The 23,064-nt window shown below is 39.1% G+C and overlaps 1 protein-coding gene across 1 annotated transcript; it reads left to right on the top strand.

The window, feature by feature from the left end:
• Positions 1-1,134: 1,134 nt before the first annotated feature.
• NUDT13 (nudix hydrolase 13) lies at positions 1,135-21,653 on the top strand. Its single transcript, XM_067708921.1, is given in 12 exon segments — positions 1,135-1,224; positions 6,806-6,897; positions 15,305-15,427; positions 16,585-16,603; positions 16,698-16,830; positions 17,663-17,769; positions 19,108-19,233; positions 19,398-19,504; positions 20,224-20,383; positions 21,445-21,573; positions 21,575-21,607; positions 21,609-21,653. Coding segments are annotated over 11 exon segments (1,065 nt in total). The 5' UTR covers positions 1,135-1,224; positions 6,806-6,814.
• The last annotated feature ends 1,411 nt before the right edge of the window (positions 21,654-23,064 follow it).

Below are 23,064 nucleotides of genomic sequence, written 5' to 3'. Positions count from 1 at the left end.
AATAAATAACTTTTTAAAAAAGCTAAAAAAAAAAATTTAAAAATAAAATGTAGGTCAAATCATCTCACTCTCCTGCTCAAACTGCTCTGTAACATCACATCTTCTCAGAGTAAAAGCCGAAAGCATTACAATGGCTCTATAAGAATTGTAAGACTTACAAGGCCCTACGTGATCTGGTGCTTGGCTACTCTTTAACCTCATCTCTGACCACCATGCTTTGTCCTAGCCTTTCCTCACACCTGCCAGGAACACTTCCACCCTAGGGCTGATTTAGATTTAGATTTAGGCATCTGCTGATTTTTTTGTCTACAAATCTCTTCCCATAGATATCCACTTGGCCTCCTTCCTCACCTCCTTTAGGGTCTTTACTCAAATATCACCTTAACAATGAGGCTGACCACCCTATATAAAATAGCACTTATAACCACCTGACACATTGTATATTTACTTATTTGTTTCTTCCTCTAGAATGTAAGTTACATGGGGACAGAAATTTTCATGTGTTTTGTTCCCTGCTGTATCCTGTGCGCATAACAGTTCCAAGCACATACTGTACTTATTAAATATATACTGAAAGAATGGCCTTCAAAACTGTCTTCCATGTAAACAAATAACTTTAGTAGTAAGAAGAAAAAGGAACAGCACCAGAGTAGTTTTGTTGAGAGACTGCTTTCAGTCAGATGGAATCTTCTTGCCCTGGTTCATCAAGGGACACATTCTGCCAAAAGCTCAAACACATCTAGACACAGTCCTGTCCTTTCAAACTGGCAGAATTTCATGAAATCTTAGAGCTAGCTCTAAACTTAGCAGACATAGATAGAATTAGAGATCCAGAAAGGTTGAAAGGTATCTGAATTCCCATCCCAATACTCCTCTCTGCATGACCCACCCCAAATATGCCTTCGTGTAGGAGGATGGGTTTAAAGACTATTTTTTGTTATTGAAAAATGGATCTAATGCTAGAACTACCACAGTAATTCTCCTGGTTATGAATTTAGATCTTAGGAGATTGTGCTTTTGACAACCACGGTTAACTTTGCAGTTGGAGAGCATAGCAGCATGCCTGGGGATTGAACTACATTTCCCAGAGTGCATCTCTAGGAGGATTCTGGGAAGTGCGGCAGAGGGAGCAATCATCCACTGAGGAAAGAGAGTCCAACATTTGGAGTTTGCTGGTTCTGCTGATTGTTGAGGCCTAGGCAGGCATCCCCAAGAGAATTCAGAGTAAGTACAGCGGAAGAGAAACCTATTCAGGTTCTAAGTGGACGAAGAATTTTATGGGGAGACATAATGAGAACTTGAAAAATGTTCTCTGTCAGACTCCCTTCCTTCTTGCAGAAACCCAGCAATGACCAGTTTTGTATCATAACTTGTGGAGCTATCAGATTAACTACAGCTAATAATTTTCTGACACTTTTTAGGAGAGTTGTTTAAAAATGGAATTTGTTAATTTCTCTGCATTGTGCCTGAATTATTTTGAATTAAGGGAGGAAAAATTATGTTTTAGAAAGCAAACTATAAAGCTGGTCAGTGAGACCTTGAAATCGGTTTCCCAGTAGCTCCTCAGTTTTGCATATTTCCCATCCCACTGAGGTCTACAATCATGAAAAATCAGACTCCCTGAAAAGAACTCTCTCAAACACTACTGAACCTGCCTCTTCGTAGAAGCAACCAGAGAGATTCGAGATGGGCTTTTTTGTCATGCTGTAGTGCTTTATAAATTAATCTTTCTTCTGTTAAGATGAACAGGATGCAAAGCATATGCGAATCATTTATTACAGGAGTTCGGAGAAATTCTTCCTCTTAAGGGCTTTTCCTCATCATTATTTAATAGTTTTTTGGTCAAAATAATATTACCTTTCATCTCTGTCAGTCTTGTTTATGTTTTGTTTTGTGTTTTTTTTGGCCACGAGGCATGTGGAATCTTAGGTCCCCGACCGGGGATTGGACCTGCACCCCCTGCCTTGGAAGGCAAAGTCTTAACCACTGGACCATCAGGGAAGTCCCTGCCAGTCTTGTTTAAAAACTTACTTTTAAAAGTCCTTTTTAAAAATTGTACTTTCTAAAAACTTAAATAGTACATGAATGCTGGAAGGTGATTTCCCATGTATTTCTCATCAAAACATGAGCTTTGGAACCAGATAGCCCTGAGTTTCCATCTATTGCTCCCTAGATTGTCATCTCAGATGGTTAAACTCTCAAAGCTTTATCTTCCTCTCTTGTAAAATAGAATAAATTCATTCATTCATTCATTCATATATATTGTGTTTTATACTGTGATAGGGACTATGCAAGATGCTGTAGATAGGGAAGATGCAATCCCAACTCTTAAGGATTTTACAGTCTAACAGATCTGAGAATTAGGTATGTCAAAACCTGACATAGTTATAACACACTTTAGATCCCTTTTCTCTCCTCTCTTCCCCTGTGAGAAGTGAGACAGAAACCAAGCTCCCCAACAAGTTAGGTGACAGCCCCAGGTCACAAATTCAGTCAGTGGGAAAGCCAGGAACAAAAGTCTGAGTCTCTCCAGTGCTTACTTCCCTGTCCCTTTCTTGCTTTGGAGGAGACATGAATTTGCACTGAAAACAAAATAGAAGGCAGGCCTGAGCTTGTCATCTAAAGTAAAATAATGGTGCTAATATTTTCTTCCAAGAGTAATATTGTGAATAGTGCATTTTGATCCCCAGTGTGCCATCAGGCGTAAAGTACAATAATAGTTGACAATTCAAACAAAAACAACTATCCTGTTCCTAATGGGGAATTTGAACAGGTGGATGTGTGTTTCATATGTAGCATGTTTACCAGTTGTTGATCAGCATGTTTACCAAGTCTGAGCCCTTGGGTCAATACATTTTGAATAATATATCACACCGAAGACCCCTAAAGGTGAAAATCACAAACCATTTCAGAAAAGCAGTAGCAAATTTTTCCTGCATGAGGTTTCTAAATAATATATGGCCATAAGAAATTATATTTTTATCCTAAAAGTAATCTCACATAGCTTCTTGACTGTTTTAACAAGCCTCTTTTTTTGTGCTGAGGTTCAGTCTGAATGGCAGCTTCCCAGAGAAAAGCAATACATATAGCAGTGGTTCCTACAATGCATTTCAGTGATCATATTGTGGAAAATGCTGTAAATGTACTATGCTATTTTAAAAATTAGAATGGTCAAAAGTAGAGTAAAACCACAATAAATAAATGAGCACAGGACATCAAACAGACACTTTACAAAAGGGGCGCTAGAACTATTAAATCTGAAAACACTTTGAATCTCAATAGTGATCAAAGAAATATAAAAGTTCTTTTTTTTTTTTAACCAAATGCTATCAAACTTTGTTAAGTGTGGCAATGTGTAGAAAGAGCCATATAATTTTAAAACAAATTTTGTCCCGGTAGTTCTATATAGGGGAACTTATCTTAAAGAGGTAACCTGAAAATATCAGCACAGAAGTATTTAGCAGTATTTTATTTCTGGTAATTTAAAATCAGAGCCACCTAAATGTCTAAAATTAGGGGAATATTTAGAAAAATAAGGATGGGCGTCTACTTGGTATAATATTATGCAGTCAAAAAAATCAATAAGTAAAGCTTATACAAAAATATGGAAAACTGCTTATGACATGTTTCATGAAAGCAACTTGAAAAAATGTTTACTGATTATAAATGTGTAAAGGTTGTATGTGCAAAAGACTAGTATATAAATTATAAGTTATATTAATGGGGTAATATTATGGGCACTCTTACAAGTCTGTTTTCTAGATGTCCTATAATATAGTTATATTAACTTGATAATTTAAATGATCTATTTGGAAGAGAAAAATATGGTTAAAGCTGAATTTTAAGGAAATCATTTTCTCTTCTTTGACTTTTAAGTAGTCTACACTGCTTTTATATAAGATGTGTGTAAAAAATAAACAAGGGACCATTTAGAAAAGGTATTAGACTTAATCTTTACTGGGTTTATGACTGTACCAATGAAGGTACAATTCTCAGTTAAAATATATTTGGTTTTCCTCTTGATTATCCATTTTTTTTAAGCTACATTAGGAACTTTACTATGTCTTCTACAAGCTCGGTGACCACCAACATATGAGTCAGCAGGACATGATAACCCACAATTGGCTAAGGTCAGGCAGCAAAGCACAGTGGGCCACACAGATTAGTTGGTAGTCATAACTACAAACAACTCTTACAGTCTCACCAAAGGAATTCAAGGAACTCACCAAAGAAATTCCCTATGGTTTTCAGGGAATGAGATGAAGTGCTACTGTGAACAAGGGCCTGGAAAAAGCCTCACAGTGCAGTTAGTCCTGGGAACTACTGTTTTATTACATGCTATCTTATTGTACAAGAAATATGAACACATGGTTAAAAATTTTTTTTAAGTACAGAAATATAAAAATTACAAGTACCCTTTTCAATCCCTGTGTCCATCCCACTCTTTCAAATTAGTCACCGTTAACACTTTGGTATGTGGACTTCTAGTCATTTTAAATATATAAATAAATACATATCCAATTAATTATATTGGTATGTATATATCCTTTTCTTTATAAATTAATTAGATCATGCTAAACTAACCAAATACTACTTGCTTTTCTTTCTTTTTTTTTTTTTGCGGTACGCGGGCCTCTCACTGTTGTGGCTTCTCCCGTTGTGGAGCACAGGCTCTGGACGCGCAGGCTCAGCGGCCATGGCTCATGGGCCCAGCCGCTCCGCGGCATGTGGGATCTTCCCAGACCGGGGCACAAACCCGTGTCCCCCACATCAGTAGGCGGACTCTCAACTACTGTGCCACCAGGGAAGTCCTTGCTTTTCTTATTTAATAATATATTCTGAATATCTTTCCCTGTTACTACATATATTTTTTCTACTGTTATCTGTTTATTTTTAATAGCTGTGTATTATTCCATTTTATCACAATTTTCAGTTAACATTCCTGTACATATCCTTTTCTTCCTAGGATAAATTCCTAGAAGTGGAATTGCTAGGGGAAAGGGATGCTTATTTTCACGTTTTGATAGATATTTCCAAATTGCCATCCAAAAATATCATATCAATTTACACTCTCAGAGTTGTATATGAGACAGAAACATTGACTTTAAATTCATTTCCTCCAGTATATCACAGAAGTCTTTGGGTTATTAAAATAAGGATTATACTTTTAATACTCTCCTAGAGTGCTTTATAACCCACATTTCACATACCGCCTTCTGTGAAAGCTATATATTTATTTTCTCTCTCCTGCTAGAGTCCCTTGAGGGATGTTTATCCTATACATTATTGTGTCCCTTAAGAGAGCTTGCATAAAGTCAGTACTCAATAAATATTTTGTTGAATGTCACTTACTAAATATATTTTACCCTTGGTTAGGACATAGATTATAGCCAAAACTGTCCAAGTATTAGTCATCAGTGATTCATAACTATGCAACCAAGAAGTAGGCCTAAACTTCAGACATTCCTTGGTGGTTTAGTGTTAAAGCTTGCTTCCCTTGGGCACAGTTAAAAGGGTAGTTGGTTATTTAACTGTACTGATTTTCTTGTTTCAGTGGAACTTCTTTGACTTTTTTATTGCTAGTGTGAACTGTACTTTTCAGGGAGAATAAAACACTTACTGTTATACAATTTAAAAGAAATCACCTTCTGCAGAATGGATTCTTAAGATATAGAATTATTTTTCCTCTCACAGTGAGATCTAAAAAGTATCTTAGATCCATGTGGGTTTGCATAGCTGCCTTTTGAAATGTTTTCCTAAATGCCTGTAATTTTATATTTTTCTTATCTACAGGATTCTTCTTACTTCATTTTCAAAAGGACTTTGCTTTTCATGTATTCTGAGAAACTTGACTCCATTACTCTGGAGACACTCCTAGGCTTACTTGGTCTATTAGGGTAATGCTAGCTGCTGTAAAAAAAACTTCAAAATTTCAGTGGCTTAATATGGTAGAAGCTTGGGCTTCCCTGGTGACACAGTGGTTGAGAGTCCGCCTGCCGATGCAGGGGACACGGGTTTGTGCCCCGGTCCGGGAAGATCCCACGTGCTGCGGAGCAGCTGGGCCCGTGAGCCATGGCCACTGAGCCTGCGCGTCCAGAGCCTGTGCTCCACAACAGGAGAGGCCACAACAGTGAGAGGCCCGTGTACCGCAAAAAAAAAAAAAATATATATATATATATATGGTAGAAGCTTATTTCTCTTTCATAAGTAGTCTAAGGTGGGGACTCTTTGGTTGGTGGGTGGCTTTTCTCCATGTAGTGATTCAGGGATCTAGGCTCTTCCATCTAATGGATCTGCCATTCCAGAGTCTTCTAAGCAGACGGGGATAGAGGATGAAGAAGGCATACCACTACTTAACTGTGTCAGCCTAGAAGAGATACACATCACTTCTAGTCACATTCCATTGTTAAGACCTAGTTTTGGTCCTACCAAAGGACCAAAGGAGGAGAGAAATGTAGGCCTTGGCTTGGCAACTACCACCCAGAAAGAATTCCGTATGTGGAAGGAGGAGCACATATTTTTTCATGTATAGTTAGCTGATTCTCACAACAACCTATTAGGTAGGCAGAACAGGTTTCAATTTTGTAGATTAGGAAAGGTACTGAAAAGTTGAAATCCCACAGCTAGTTAGCAGTATAAATGCAATTTAGAAGCCAGATCATCTGACTCCCATTCAGTTTATCTTTCCTTAGTATTAAATAGTGATCCTATTCTGGCTTAAAGTATAACCCTCTTGGTGATTCATTACTTTAAATTGCATGCTATGATCTCTCTCTTTTTTTTCTAAACTCCTCTTTCCCCTAAGGACCTGACAATGTCCCTGTATTGTGGAATTACTCGCAGGAGAAAATCTTTTTGGTGCTATAGGCTGCTGTCAACCTATGTCACTAAGACACGGTGAGTTTTGACCAAACTGAGCTCTAATTATTATATCTTTGGTCCATTAAATTATAAAATATAAGTATCTCAAAATCCTATATTGGGGATTACGGATGTATGATTAAGATTTACAAATAAAGATGTTCAATGCAAATTATTTATAACTAGAGAATTTCTAAACAATTAAATTTCCAATATCTAAAATGTCTGACATACTTAAATATAAGTTCTCTTTTTAAGATAAGAACTTTGGGGACTTCCCTGGCGGGTGGTTAAGACTTCACCTTACAATGCAGGGCGTGTGAGTTAGATTCCTGGCTGGGGAGCTAAGATCTCACATGCCTTGTGGCCAAAAAACCAAAACATAAAAAAAAAAACCAGAAGCAATATTGTAACAAATTCAATGAAGACTTAAAAAAAAAAAGATAAGAACTTTGTCTTTTCCCCTATGGTACCCCTAGTGCATAAAACCCTAGTATCTGGCACATAGTAGGCACTGAAATATTGTTGAATGGATGAATGAACAGTGAGGGAAAAAGTAATTAAATCATGATATACACATATGATAGAATTAAAAACTATATTGAATAATAGTTCATTAAGGTTCCTGAAAATAAGGTAGATAACTCCAGTCCCTGCATACCTCCCCATCCCCTCGCAACTCCCTCCCCCAAGAACTAAACCACAGTGAAAGGCAGACTAGAAAAAGAAAAAATCTACACCAGTACAGGAAGGTGATAAAGGACTTCTTTGTCCCCAGCCTGGGCAAATATAAAATCTGTGAATTTGAAATCAGTAGCCTGCTCTCATTCAGTTTTGGGGTTTAAATTGGCACCATCTATGTGGTATGGTCCCAAACCCCCAAACTAAGAAAAGACTTTAAGTAGTATTTGTAGACTTGCAGATGTAAAACCCCTCTGGAGGGATACACTCACTACCAGGGCTTCCCACACTGAAAGCTCTGCCATACATGAGGGCCCAGTTCAATATTTAAAGGCACATAAACGTACACAATCTTACATGAGCAAGAGTTAGAAGACAACAAAATTGCAATACTTGTTTTAGATATTGTTGGACATTTGGGTTATTTACAGTTCTCAGGCTGAGATTCTAAGAACAATAACAGAATTACTGAAGTCTAAAAAATGAGTGTTAAAGTGATTAAATGTATTGAAAATGAATTAAAAATCATAAGAAAACTAAAATTCTATCAGTAAAGAATATGGTGTGAAAAATGTTAATATGCTTACAAAAAAAGGCTACAAAGTAGTAGATCAGTTCTAAAAGTACTTATTGCATATGTATAGATGCATAATATTAATAAATACTTTGGAGAATTCCAAGGTATAAACAATGATCATCTGTGAGTGGTGGGATTCCTTTTTTAAAAAATTTAATTAATTAATTAATTAGGCTGTGTTGGGTCTTTGTTGCTGTGCGCGGGCTTCTCATTGCAGCGACTTCTCTTGTTGCGGAGCACGGGCTCTAGGCACACGGGCTTCAGTAGTTGTGGCACACGGGCTCAAGTTGTGGCTCATGGGCTCTAGAACGTAGGCGCAGTAGTTGTGGCGCATGGGCTTAGTTGTTCCGTGGCATGTGGGATCTTCCCAGACCAGGGCTCGAACCCGTGTCCCCTGCATTGGCAGGCAGATTCTTAACCACTGCGCCATAGGGAAGTCCCTTTTTTCTTATTATGAAAGTTAAAAAATAGTCATTCTATAGAAATCAGAAAATACAGTTACCAATTTTTTTAAAAAAGGGAAATCATCCAGAATCCCACCACTCAGGGACTTCCTTGGTGACGCAGTGGTTAAGAACCCGCCTGCGAATGCAGGGAACACGGGTTCGAGCCCTGGTCCGGGAAGATCCCACATGCCACGGAGCAACTAAGTCCATGAGCCACAACTACTGAAGCCTGTGCACCTAGAGCCTCTGCTGCACAAAAGAAGCCACCGCAATGAGAAGCCTGCGCACCGCAACGAAGAGTAGCCCCCGCTCGCTGCAACTAGAGAAAGCCCGCGCGCCAAAAATAAATAAATAAATATATTTTTTAAAAAAACCCTGCTCCTATGTTATGGGGGTATAAATTAATAATAAACAGTTTAAGTTTGATAATTTTAGTGTGTTATGGTTTCCAAACTATTATACTTAAAGGTGAAAAATGCATTTGTAAGTTATTTATTTATTTATTATTGAAGTATAGTTGATTTACAATATTATATTAGTTTCAGGTGATTAACACAACGATTCAAAATTTTTATAGATTATATTCCATTAAAAGTTATTATAGAGTCTCTGGGAGGGCTCACGCCAAGGAGTACTTCCCAGAACTTCTGCTGCCAGTGTCCTTGTCCTCACTGTGAGCCACAGCCACCCCCCACCTCTGCAGGAGACCCTCCAACACTAGCAGAGCCTTGGACCCTGAACCTTCAGAGACATGTCTGGTGCCCCTCATTGTCCTATGTTTTTAGAATGAAGAAGTTTAATTTCCGAAAAGTTTTGGATGGCTTAACTGCCTCCTCCCCTGGCAGTAGTAGCAGCAGTGGCAGTAACAGTGGTGGCGGGGCTGGAAGTGGTTCCATGCATCCAGGAGGGACTGCAGGGGTTCTCAGAGAGGAGATTCAGGAAACCTTGACTTCAGACTATTTCCAGATTTGTAAGCTTGTGCAAGTAAAAGCATGCAAGTGAAAGCTTGGAGTCCTAACCACTGGACCACCAGGGAAGTCCCACAATTGAATAGTTCTGTTGTTAGTAGTAATACTAGTATTGTAGCTTTGAAACTATTTTACGCATAATATACATTATATATGTATATGTTATGTATATGCATAAGCAAATACGCAATCATGTTAATGTCATTAAAACCAAGATTTTCAGTGTGAAAGCAAAGGGATACGAATATAATAACTGATGATTTAATTGTTCACTTAAATTGGAAATATCCATATGAATGCAAGATTTAGTTTTCTTTCTGAAATTCACATATTTCCTAGCTTTATTTACTGAGAGGGCATAGGAATAATGACAGTCTGGTAGAAGTGAGCATCCCCAGTGCTGATCATAGTCTCTGAAAGCCATTTCCCAACAAAAGGAAGAAGGGCTCCTTGAAAAGAATGGCTGATTCTAGGTCTGGGGCAGGAAATGTACCAGATGAGCTTGATACCTCTTGCTATGCCAGAAAGCAGGAATGCTTTCAATACCACTGGGGTTGTGTGGATACAGGGTTCAACTTCAAGGAGTTCACATTGGCCAAATTTGGGACAATTTGAGCCTTGAATACTGCAATGTATAAAGCATAACGTATACAGGCATATCTCATTTTACTGTTTTGCTTCATTGCGCTTTGCAGATACTGTGCTTTTTACAAATTGAAAGTTTGTGGCAACCCTGCGTCAAGTAATCCTGTTGGAACAATTTTTCCAACAGCATTTGCTCATTCCATATCTCTGTGTCACATTTAGGTAATTCTCACAATAATTCAAACTTTTTCATTATAATTATATTTGTTGTGATCTGTGATCTGTGATCTTTGATGTTACTATTGTAATTGTTTTGGGGCATCACGAATCTGTGCCCATTTTTTTTTTTTTTTTTTTGAGGTACGCGGGCCTCTCACTGTTGTGGCCTCTCCCGTTGTGGAGCACAGGCTCCGGACGTGCAGGCTCAGCGGCCATGGCTCACGGGCCCAGCCGCTCCGCGGCATGTGTGATCTTCCTGGACCGGGGCACGAAACCATATCCCTGCATTGGCAGGCGGACTCTCAACCACTGCACCACCAGGGAAGCCCCATTTTTTTTTTTTAACATCTTTATTGGAGTATGATTGCTTAATTGTGTGTTGGTTTCTGCTGTGTGGCAGGGTGAATCAGCTGTACATATACATGTGTCCCCGTGTCTCTTCCTTCTTGTGTCTCCCTCCCTCCCACCCTCCCTATCCCATCCCTCTAGGTGGTCACAAAGCACAGAGCTGATCTCCCTGTGCTATGCGGCTGCTTCCTACTAGCTATCTATTTTACTTTTGGTAGTGTATATATGTCCATGCCATTTTCTCACTTTCTCCCAGCTTACCCTTCCCCCTCCCCGTGTCCTCGAGTCCATTCTCTAGTAGGTCTGCGTCTTTGTTTCTGTCCTGCCCCCTAGATTCTTCATGACCATTTTTTTTTTTTTTAGATTCCATATATATGTATTGGCATGCGGTGTTTGTTTTTCTCTGACTTGCTTCGCTGTGTGGCAGACTCTGGGTCCGTCCACCTCACTGCAGGTCACTCAATTTTGTTTCTTTTTATGGCTGGGTAGTGTTCCATTGTATGTATGTGCCACATCTTTTTTATCCATTCATCTGTTGATGGACACTTGTCTTGCTTCCATGTCCTGGCTATTGTGGATGGAGCTGCAATGAACATTGAGGTACATGACTCTTTTTGAATTATGATTTTTCTCAGGATATATGTCCAGTGGTGGGATTGCTGGGTCGTATGCTAGTTCTATTTTTAGTTTTTTGAGGAGCCTCCATGCAGTTCTCCATAGTGGCTGTATCAATTTACATTCCCACCAACGGTGCAGGAGGGTTCCCTTTTCTCCACACTCTCTCCAGCATTTGTTGTTTGTAGATTTTTTGATGATGGCCATTCTGACGGGTGTGAGGTGATGCCTCACTGTGGTTTTTATTTGCATTTCTCTAATTGATGATGCTGAGTATTCTTTCATGTGTTTGTTTTGCCTGGTCTCTTGAAATCACTTCCTAACTGATTTTGTCACCTCTTGTTTTACCCTATTCCAATTCATTTTGTTATAATAATGGTTATTTCTGAATTATAATGTAATTATGTCATTTATCCTGCTAAAAATTCTATGTTGGTTTCCCTAGAGCAGTGGTGATCTAGAAACAAAAGTCTTACGTAAAATCCCAATAAAATAACACCTATTAAAACAAATAAATATGGTACTTCATTGGTGTACATTAAAAAAAAGTTATTATAAAATATTGGCTATATTCCCTGTGCTGTACAATATATCCTTCTAGCTTATTTATTTTTTACTGAAGTATAGCTGATTTACAATGTTTCAGATGTACAACAAGAAAATGCATTTCTAAAAAAAGTGTTCCAATCAAGAAGAATGCAAGGAACTTTTTGGATCTCAGTCCCAGTTCCAGTGAGGCCCCAGGTTTAAGACCTTAACCTGGATGCTTTTGTAGATGTTTTGCTTTTTAGGATCTTTAGGGCAAAGCACAGGTTGTATCACTGCTACTGTTATTTTACAAAGTTAGCATTTTGTTCTATTGTTTATATTTGGTAACTTCTGAGTGGCACATAGCTCTCCTTTGACATACATTGAGACTTTGTCCCAGGAGGTTGCAGTCACTCACAATAAGTATAAAAATATCATGAGTATTCAAATCTCAGAAAACTGTTTCTTTTGTCTTCTGTTTACAGAGGGCTCACTGCAATCGCTTTTATCATACAGTCAAAAATAGGTTCCTATAGATGCCACTAGGGCATGTTTATCATTTTACTTTGTAGTTTCATGTGGAGCTAACTCTACTGGTGTTACAAAAACTCCCAGATCCTACAGAAAATATCTCTAAACTGTGTTTCCTACTTAAGTGACAAAATATGCCATATACCTGAGAGTCTGTTGTAGGGCTTTCAGCAGTCAAAATCATTATCCCTGGGAGTTCCCTGGTTGCCTAGTGGTTAGGACCATAGGCTTTCAATGCTGGAGCTTGGGTTCAGTCCCTGGTAGGGTAACTGAGATCCTGCAGGCTGCGCGGCAAGGCCAAAAAAAAAAAAAATCATTATCCCTAAGGCCGCAGAAGGAGAATCCACATTCAGTCCTCCCTGAATCACGCAGTTCCTGCCCTGATTCCCAAGTCTCTTGAAAGGATAGACTTAGGCCGTCCTTAATGAAGGTACAGAACTTGCTCTATTACGTTTTTTTTTAAGAGAAACTAATTACAGGATGTTCTCTTTTTCTACATTTTAATTTTGGCTATTGAAAATATTACACTTTGGGGCTTCCCTGGTGGCGCAGTGGTTGGGAGTCTGCCTGCCGATGCAGGGGACATGGATTCGTGCCCGAGTCCGGGAGGATCCCACATGCCGCGGAGCGGCTGGGCCCGTGAGCCATGGCCGCTGAGCCTGCGCGTCCGGAGCCTGTGCTCGGCAACGGGAGAGGGCACAACGGTGAGAGACCCGCGTAACGCAAAAAAAAAAAAAAAAAAAAAAAAGAAAAGAAATTATTACACTTATTAAATAAGTGTATGTCAAATATGGCTTCACTTTCATCAATGATCCCTTCAGTAGAGATAAGAAGCTAACGGCATCCACCTGGGGGAATAGATGTTTGAAACAAGAGTGCATTGAAGATAAATTTGCTTTTTATCATCCCTAGATTGAATAAGGGTTTCTGAAGGTATACTGTTTGTTCCTTGTCTGCAATAATAAAGTCTGCTCCCATCTCTAGGTGCTCTGTGGTTGATGTTTTATCACTGAACTTGTTTTCCTTTCACTCCACTGCATGTAAATTCTTGCCTCACAGCATAATATTGGCAAAGTACCTTGAGGTTCAATTCAGTAAATATTTATTACCCTTGAAGTTCAATTCAATAAATACTTATTGAATTGAGCCATTCAATATGCTAATTACCCATGATACAGAACTGAGGCAGACCCTGCCCTTAAGAAGATAATAGTCATTTTTGATAAAGGAGGTAAGAATATACAATGGAGAAAAGTCAGCCTCTTCAATAAATGGTGCTGGGAAAACTGGACAGCTACATGTAAAAGAATGAAGTTAGAACACTTCTTAACACCATACACAAAAATAAACTCAAAATAGATTAAAGACCTAAATGTAAGGCCAGACACTATAAAACTCTTAGAGGAAAACATAGGCAGAACACTCTATAACATTAATCACAGCAAGATCCTTTTTGACCCAACTCCTAGAGAAATGTAAATAAAACCAAAAATAAACAAATGGGACCTAATGAAACTTAAAAGCTTTTGCACAGCAAAGGAAACCATGAACAAGACCAAAAGACAACCCTCAGAATGGGAGAAAATATTTGCAAATGAAGTAACTGACCAAGGATTAATCTCCAAAATTTACAAGCAGCTCATGCAGCTCAATATCAAAAAAACAAACAACCCAATCCAAAAATGGGCAGAAGACCTAAACAGACATTTCTCCAAAGAAGATATACAGATTGCCAACAAACACATGAAAGGATGCTCAACAACACTAATCATTAGAGAAATGCAAATCAAAACCACAATGAGGTATCACCTCATACGAGTCAGAATGGCCATCATCAAAAAATCTACAAACAATAAATGCTGGAGAGGGTGTGGAGAAAAGGGAACCCTCTTGCACTGTTGGTAGGAATGTAAATTGATACAGCCACTATGGAGAACAGTATGGAGGTTCCTTAAAAAACTACAAATAGAACTACCATATGGCCCAGCACTCCCACTACTGGGCATATACCCTGAGAAAACCATAATTCAAAAAGAGTCATGTACCAAAATGTTCATTGCAGCTCTGTTTACAATAGCCAGGAGATGGAAGCAACCTAAGTGTCCATCATCGGATGAATGGATAAAGAAGATGTGGCACATATATACAATGGAATATTACTCAGCCATAAAAGAAACGAAATTGAGTTATTTGTAGTGAGGTGGATGGACCTAGAGTCTGTCATACAGAGTGAAGTAAGTCAGAAAGAGAAAAACAAATAACGTACGCTAACACATATATATGGAATCTAAGGGAAAAAAAAAAACGGTCATGAAGAACCTAGGGGTAAGACGGGAATAAAGACACAGCCCTACTAGAGCATGGACTTGAGGATATGGGGAGGGGGAAGGGTAAGCTGTGACAAAGTGAGAGAGTGGCATGGACATATATACACTACCAAACGTAAAATAGATAGCTAGTGGGAAGCAGCCGCATAGCACAGGGAGATCAGCTTGGTGCTTTGTGACCACCTAGAGGGGTGGGATAGGGAGGCTGGGAGGGAGGGAGACCCAAGAGGGAAGAGATATGGGGATATATGTATAGCTGATTCACTTTGTTATAAAGCAGAAACTAACACACCATTGTAAAGCAATTATTGTAAAGCAATTATACTCCAATAAAGATATTAAAAAAAAAAGATCATAGTCTTTCAGGGGAGACACAGATTAACAAATAGCACCATGTAAGTGCAACCACAGAAGTATGGGAAAGGTATACAGTAGGACAAAGGAGGGAATGACCCCCTGTAGCCACCTGAAATCCTTTTTTAAAGAAATTTAGGATGTAAATAAATAAAAGGAATAACTGTGGTAGGAGACCAGTGCAGGAACAGAATTCTCAAAGATGAATGCTGTAAAAGAAACTAAGTATGGTTTTGTAATGCTTTGATTATTTCCAAAACACAGGTATTTATCTGAGCTGAAGGAATATGATGATGCATGTAAAAAAGCCCAGCAGACAGGAGCATTTTACCACTTTCATAACCTGGCTCCTTTGGTTCAGAAATCAGAACATCAACACCTGGCCCCGCCAGCATAGCCTATTAGGTAAGCCCAGAGTAGACTAGTAAAGTAGACCAGGCTGTGGCCGCTAAGCAGAACTCGGTCCATATCAAATCACTGAGAAGAATCCTCCGAGTTTAGAGTCCAGATTTTTCAAACTTCTTCTGCCAATTAATTATTTAACGTATAAACCTGAATTGCCCAATCGAATATTTTTGGGTGATGGTTTGAACCACTATAGCCTTAAACCAAGGGTCAGGAAAACTGCTGTCCAAATTGGAACCCATGTCTGTTTTTTAAATACATTTTTATTGGAACACAGCCTCACTCATTCATTTACATATTGTTTATGACTGCTTTTGCACTACAATGGTAAAACAGAGTATTGTGACAGAGACCGTATGGCTCACAGAACTTGAAATATTTTGCCAACCCCTGCCTTGGACCAGCAATTTCCAGCCTCCAAGAAGCTGTTCACTGTTACACTGTTTAAGATTTGCATCATGACTTAATTTCTCCTTAGAAGGGTCAAAACTAAACGTGAACTAAAATTGTTTTGAGAACTCTTTTAAGGTATATAACTAGAGATATCTAAGCCATTGGGATTTGGCATTCAAGATGCTACCTTGAGTTTTATATGATGCCACTATGCAGAAACTTCTAAATACATTGCCAGGGTCAGATGTTGGAATACTTAGATAGGTAGTTTCTAGCAGTGCGTAAGTATATGAGGATGTTTATCAGAAGGCACTAAATATTATTTATAGATTAGCAATGTAATCTTGTATTATGAACAAATAAATATGAGCCCTTCATGCACAGGAGGATAGATTTTCTCCCTATACAGCACTTGTCTTTACAGGCCAGGGTCTCAGATGAGTAGTCTACCCTGGCCCAAAAAAGCAGCATGATTTGAAGAGTAAACTATAGACCTGCTTTGGTCTCTCTACCATTTTAAGTTTGACACTTATTTTTTTTTCAGTGCTCTAATAAGTCAACTATTATGTATCTTTAAAACTAGGGGATATGCTCCTTTCATGATACAATCATAGAGTAATACAGTGTTACACAGAAAGAATTCCTTTAAACTCTTCAGACTGCTGATGAGAAAATGGAGGCCTTGAGAGGTTAAGTGATTAGGCCAAGATGATATAGCTAATTAGCTGCAGGGCAGTGACTGGAAGCCAGCTGTACCTACTTCAAGTTGAAGTAGATGGTTTCCAATAAGTCTAGTATGGCTCTGATGGTTTAATTAAAACCCTTGTTTTCTTCCCTTCTCCTTCTGTGTTTCTTCGAGTTGGAAAGACTCCTGGGTAAGTTTGGGCAGGACATGCAAACAACAGAATATTCCGTGCTAACTGGATGCTCCGAACAGCAAGAAGCATTGTTTGCTCTGGATCTAGGTCTAAATAGCTCCTCTTCCATAAATGGTACATAACATTATTCCTGATGGGTACTTCCCAGTGGTTCTTAGACTTTGGGATTCCACATAATAGTGAAATTTCAAAGAACATTTTAAGAATACAAAACAATTTCAATTTTTCTTAAGTTAGGACCTTAAAAGATAGTACCATCTACCATCATCATCACTTAAAGGACATTTTAATACTTTCTTTCTCAGCTAGGTGGTGGTACAAAGATGTTTACTGTATTATTCTCTGTACCTTTATACATTTATACCTTTATATGTCTTAAATATTTCATAAGAAATGTTTTAAAATCCATGACATTATTCTTATTTCTCTTATCAATGCAGGTGAATAAACATGTTACCTTGGAGTAGCTCTGGGTGTTCAGACCTGCATTTGGGAACTGGTTTGCTAGAGGCTCATGGCTCCTGTCAGGCTTTCCTTCTCTCTTTCACGGTGTAGCTGTAAATGTAATGATGCTGGAATGGAGGTTCAGATAGGAGCTTAGAGGTCCCCTTTCATCTTTTTAGCCAGGGATAGTGTGTGGCTAGTGCGAACGTTCTTATTGCCCCGAAGAGGATCTTGGGAAACACTATGCTCTAATGTTTCCCAAATTTGCCTGAATATAAGAATCTCCTGGTGCTTGTTAAAAAATCAAGATTTCTGGGCCTCACTCACCTGCTATTCAGAATCTCCAGGCAGGGGTTTGAGAACCTGTATATTTTTTTATTCTCCCTAGTTGAGTCATATTAGGTGAGTTTGGGAAACAATGTTCTAACAGAATATACTTGAGAGGGTCCCTGAGGTAAAGCTTGACATTCATTTCATTTTGTTCTCTTTTCTAATTTTTTAGCTTCCTTACAGAAACCTGAAATGGAGACAGAGCTCAAGGGGTCTTTCACTGGGCTGAGGAAGGCTCTCTTTCAGCTGAATGTGAAGGATGCCTCCTTGCTATCCATGGTAGATTGATTTCTTGGTTCTGTAGGAAATTAAGTAAAGTAGTGTATATGGGAAACATTTGATTTTTTTTTTTTCAGATCATAGTCCTTCCTACAAACCTTGGCAGAAGGACAATGTGCTGTAGGGAGATTGCTTATTCTTCTTTCTTTTACCCTGTTTTTGGCAGGACCGTTGTTAGTACCATTGTCTCCTGAGGGTGTGCAGATATATGGCAATATGATCTATCAGCCTTATAAACATTTTTAATGACCCACAGCATGACATATACATCATGAGAAGTTATTTTATATTGCTTTAACGACTTGTCCTCCAGCTTTAGATTTCACTTGCTAAAGTGCTTTTGACTGCCCATTTAAAGAGGTATCTCTAAACATTTTTAAAATTATTTATTTATTTATTTTTGACTGTGCCAGGTCTTAGTTGCGGCACACAGGATCTTCGTTGTGGCATGCAGACTTCTTTAGTTGCAAAATGCAGACTCTTAGTTGCAGTATCTAGTTCCCTGACCAGGGATGGAACCCAGGCCCCCTGCATTGGGAATGTGGAGTCTTACCCAATGGGCCACCAGGGAAGTCCCTTAACATTTTTTTTTTGTTTGTTTTGTTTTTTGTTTTTTTTTGCGGTACGCGGGCCTCTCACTGCTGTGGCCTCTCCCGTTGCAGAGCACAGGCTCCAGACGCGCAGGCCCAGCGGCCATGGCTCACAGGCCCAGCCGCTCCGCGGCATGTGGGATCTTCCCGGACCGGGGCACAAACCTGTGTCCCCTGCATTGGCAGGCGGACTCTCAACCACTGCGCCACCAGGGAAGCCCCCTTAACATTTTTTATTTGCAAAAAAATTCCAACTTTATTAGAGAGGAGTACATGTTGGGGTGGTAATTATACTGAAAATGTTTTCTTTTTAAGCTGGCTCATAAGTTCACAGGTGTTCATTATGATATTTTATATATCATATTTTTAAAATAATTCATAATACATTTAAAATATGCTTTTTAAAAATTCATACTTCAGAGAATTCCCTGGCGGTCCAGTGGTTAGGAGTTGGGCTTTCACTGTTGTGGGCCTGGTCAATCCCTGGTCGGGGAACTAAGATCCCGCAAGCCACACAGCACAGCCCCCCAAAATAAAATAAAATAAAATTCGTACTTCAGATGCTAGAGGACTATGTTCAAATAGTTTCCTTATTTTAAAGTTTAAATAGTTAATAAGCATTTAAAGTAGGTGAGCTGAAAAGGGATTGGTGTGTCCCTTTGAGTTGCTCTAAATAGTAGCCCCAGCACCATTATAATGAGCCCCACATACTCTCCAAATGAAACCAAGCCCATCTTTGTATTCCTAGGCTCAGGCTCTTCTCCATTGGCATGATGCTCATCAGTTCTGCAGCAGAAGTGGACAGCCCACCAAGAAGAATGTGGCTGGCAGCAAGCGTGTGTGCCCTTCCAATAAGATCATCTATTATCCACAGGTAATTATCGCTTTAAAAGGTCAGTAATCCAAGAAGGCTGTGCACTACTTTGTCTTGTGGATGGAAGCCTGTACAGCTAAAAGGCTTTCCTTAGTTACCCATTACTTTGTTTCATTAACAGGCCCCAAAGCCCTAGTGCCCAAGTTTCCATCCCCTTTTCCTAGATGACTCCTGTGGTGATCACTCTGGTGTCAGATGGGACTCAATGACTGCTTGCCCGCCAGAGTTCCTTTCCCAAGGGAATGTATTCTGCCTTGGCAGGTTTTTGTGATAATAGGTAAGGAATTTCGGGCATATACAGATAACATTGAAAGACATGAAATCTTATAGTATGCAATAGTATGTATTTCTTATTCTTGCCATAGTGTCTCAAGCACATTCTTCCCTATTATATCAAGAAAACTACTTTGTGGCATCAATTCTCCAATATTTTATAGGCAAATTTTCAAACATAAGCATAGCTGGAAGATTTATACAGTAAACACCCATGTACTCACCACCTAAATTCCATAATTACTATGTTTACTTTATCACATATCTGTCTATGCATTCCTCTATCCACCCATTAATCCATCTTATTTTTTGATGCATAGATTGCAGACATTAGTACACTTCCTCCTAAATATTTCAACATGCATATTAATATTATATTAACTAGAATTTAATATTTATTTACAGGTTTGTTTGGTTTTTTTGTCAGTCTATTGGGGTAAAATTTGCAAATGGTGAAATGTGGCATTTGAACTTTATTAAAAACCTGAGGGCAGCAGTAGCCTCTCCGACTCTTATTTTGTGTAACTAACCTAGTAGGTTCAAGTATTGTGGTTCAATACCCAACTTCAGACTTGATTCCTAGTGTAGAGACTCAGAGATTTAGGGCTCCCCCAAGAGTATTTCATTGACTTGGGAGCCAGTTTTGCATTCCTTTCGCCAACGGGCTTCTGTATCACCCTTCCTGCTGCAGGGCTGTCCTGAATTAATCTGTGTGCTTATAGGTGAAAGTCTGGAAGAGGCTATCTGGCGAGAAGCTGCAGGAGAGGTGGGATTGGAGGTGGAAAGACTGCAATACTCTGCATCTCAGCACTGGCCCTTTCCTAATGGTGCACTCATGATTGCTTGTCATGCAACTGTGAAACCAGGGCAGACAGAGGTGAGTTCTGATGCTTCCCTTATGATATATCCTTTGCCTCATCCAAGCTGGTCCATAGGTACTTACTAAGCACCTGTCTAGTCCAGCATTGTTTAGATTATACAAAGACATGTAATATATGATTTATACCTTTAAGGAATTTGCAATCTTATAAACAACTAATCACCATAAAAATTGGGAGTGCCAACACAATCACCATTCTTCCTTGTATATATCTCAATCATGAAACAATTTATCTTTCATCATCAGGAAATTAACAGTCTTGCATAGAATAGGCACACAATAAATATATAAAATTTAATGACTGATTTCAGAATTGGTATTATTGCTCCAGTCAGGATGTTGGGGACTAATAATATAAAATCATAGGAACTTCTTATTGAAAGGGACTTAGATGTTGTCTTATCCCACCTCACCTTGCTCTAACATCCCTGACAGATGGTGTTGTGGTCCCTATGTGCCAAAGTCTATTTTGTGCTTTGGTTTCTATACAATGAATAATATCTAATCTGTCTCAGCTCCCTGTGGATGCAGTTTGCATTTTTGCTTCTTGCAAGGCAGATACTATGCTTTTGACTATCATTAATTAACACATCCTTTGAAGAAGAGTAACATGTATATGTTCTTTTTTTTAGTTATATAATTTTACCTCTCAATGTTAACCACTTTTTTTTTTTTTTTTTTTTTTTGGCCACGCCGCATGGCTTGCAGAATCTTAGTTCCCCAACCAGGGATTGAACCTGGGCCACAGTAGTGAAAGTGCCGAGTCCTAACCACTGGACTGCCCGGGAATTCCCAAACCACTCAATATTTTACTATTTGAGCTTCCAGGATTTAAAATTTTTTTTTTAATATTTAAAATATATACTTAACTCTCATCTCTTAATTATGGTACTTTTGCTTCTGGACCCTATCTAGAACAGATTATCTCCCAGACTATAGATCCCAGATATTACCTTCTAAGATTGCTCAGTTCTGGAACCATTTTCTCATCTTTGGCCGTCGTATTCTAAGTTTTGTATCTCCTAACCTTATAGCCTGTTTTTCCTTATGTCTTTCAGATCCAGGTGAACTTGAGAGAACTAGAAGCAGCTGCCTGGTTCAGTCATGATGAGGTGGCCACAGCCCTGAGGAAAGACAACTCATATTATCAGCAACAGAATGGGGCTTTCCCATTCTGGTTGCCCACCCCCCCCCAAGTTAGCCTTTACCCACCAACTGATAAAAGGAGTGGGTGGAAAAACCGACCTGTTCTATCCTGCCTGCTTAGCTCAGATCAGGCCACCTAATTAGATAAATCCCTCCTATCTCAGAGGGGCACATCAGAGATCAACTGATGAAGAGGTGGTGACGAAAGGTCATCTCCAGGCCAACATCATAAGAAGGCAGAGCAGATGGTGAGCCCCCAGCAAGGCACATCTGCCAGCAGTGTTAATAAAAGAAGTTCCTAATCACAGGCAATCAAAAATGCCAAAACTGATGAGATGACAATTGTCAAAATCAGAGGGAAAGTTGAAGCATTAGTTTGGATATGGGCCCTTGCTCATTCATTTTCTCCTGTGCTTTGGAAGCAAACATCTTTTGGCATGTGGCTTGTCAATGCTGGGTTTATACTAACTGCCAAAATGTGCCTGGTATAATTTTGGTTACAACTTTTATTTTAATATTGAAAATATATAGCAGATCTCAACCCTCTACTGAGTTCCTTTTTATCCTCATACAATTTAAAAAATAGCACATATTTTTTAAACAAATTTATTTACTTATTTATTTGTGGCTGTGTTGGGTCTTCGTTGCTGTGCGCGAGTTTTCTCTAGTTGCGGCGAGTGGGGGCTGCTCTTTGTTGTGGTGTGCGGGCTTCTCATTGCGGTGGCTTCTCTTGTTGTGGAGCACGGGCTCTAGGCGTGCGGGCTCGGTAGTTGTGGCTTGCGGGTTCTAGAGCGCAGTCTCAGTAGTTGTGGTGCACGGGCTTAATTGCTCCGCAGCATGTGGGATCTTCCTGGACCAGGGCTCGAACCCATGTCCCCTGCACTGGCAGGCGGATTCTAAACCACTGTGCCACCAGGGAAGCCCAGCACAACATTTTTGAATTTGTGTAGAGGTAATTATTTTGTACATTGTAGTTAAATAAAAGTCATATTCCTTTAAGTCCTTCATCCCAGGAAAGTGGAAGTTAAGGTCTTCCTCAAGGTACTCTCTAGTAAATCAGAGGCAGTGATGTTCTATTGAGGTAACTGCATGCCAGTGGGGCTCAAGAGCGTAAGTCTTTTTTGCTGTTACTTGCTCAGTTTGTGACCCAGGGAAAAGATTATCACTTGCCATGCCTGTTTTCCTAAAGGTAAAATGGTTGCTGCCTTTTGCACACCCAGTAAGTGTAACTTCAATGAAGCGATCAGTGAAGATGAACCATTTCTTGAGTTTTATGGGATAAACTAAATTTAGGATTTCTTATCATTCATATATACCATTCTAAACCTTGTCATAGGGAAGAAGCACTTATCTGGAGGAAATGGAATAAATTTCTGTACCTTTGTTCAGATGTATATTTCTGTCTTATGAAGTGAGAAAATTGTAGAAAGTGAGAATTGGGGGTGGGAGTAATCTATTAGTGTGACAAACATTTAAGTCCAGATTCCAAGTCTGTGGAATGACTAAAGCAATATTCAGAAGAAATCCTGTTA

This window comes from Pseudorca crassidens, chromosome 16, assembly GCF_039906515.1.
Source record: "Pseudorca crassidens isolate mPseCra1 chromosome 16, mPseCra1.hap1, whole genome shotgun sequence".
NCBI classification, from domain to species: Eukaryota; Metazoa; Chordata; class Mammalia; order Artiodactyla; family Delphinidae; genus Pseudorca; species Pseudorca crassidens.
The sequence above is the reverse complement of the archived record's forward strand: the minus strand, read 5'-3'. Positions and strand labels throughout refer to the sequence as shown.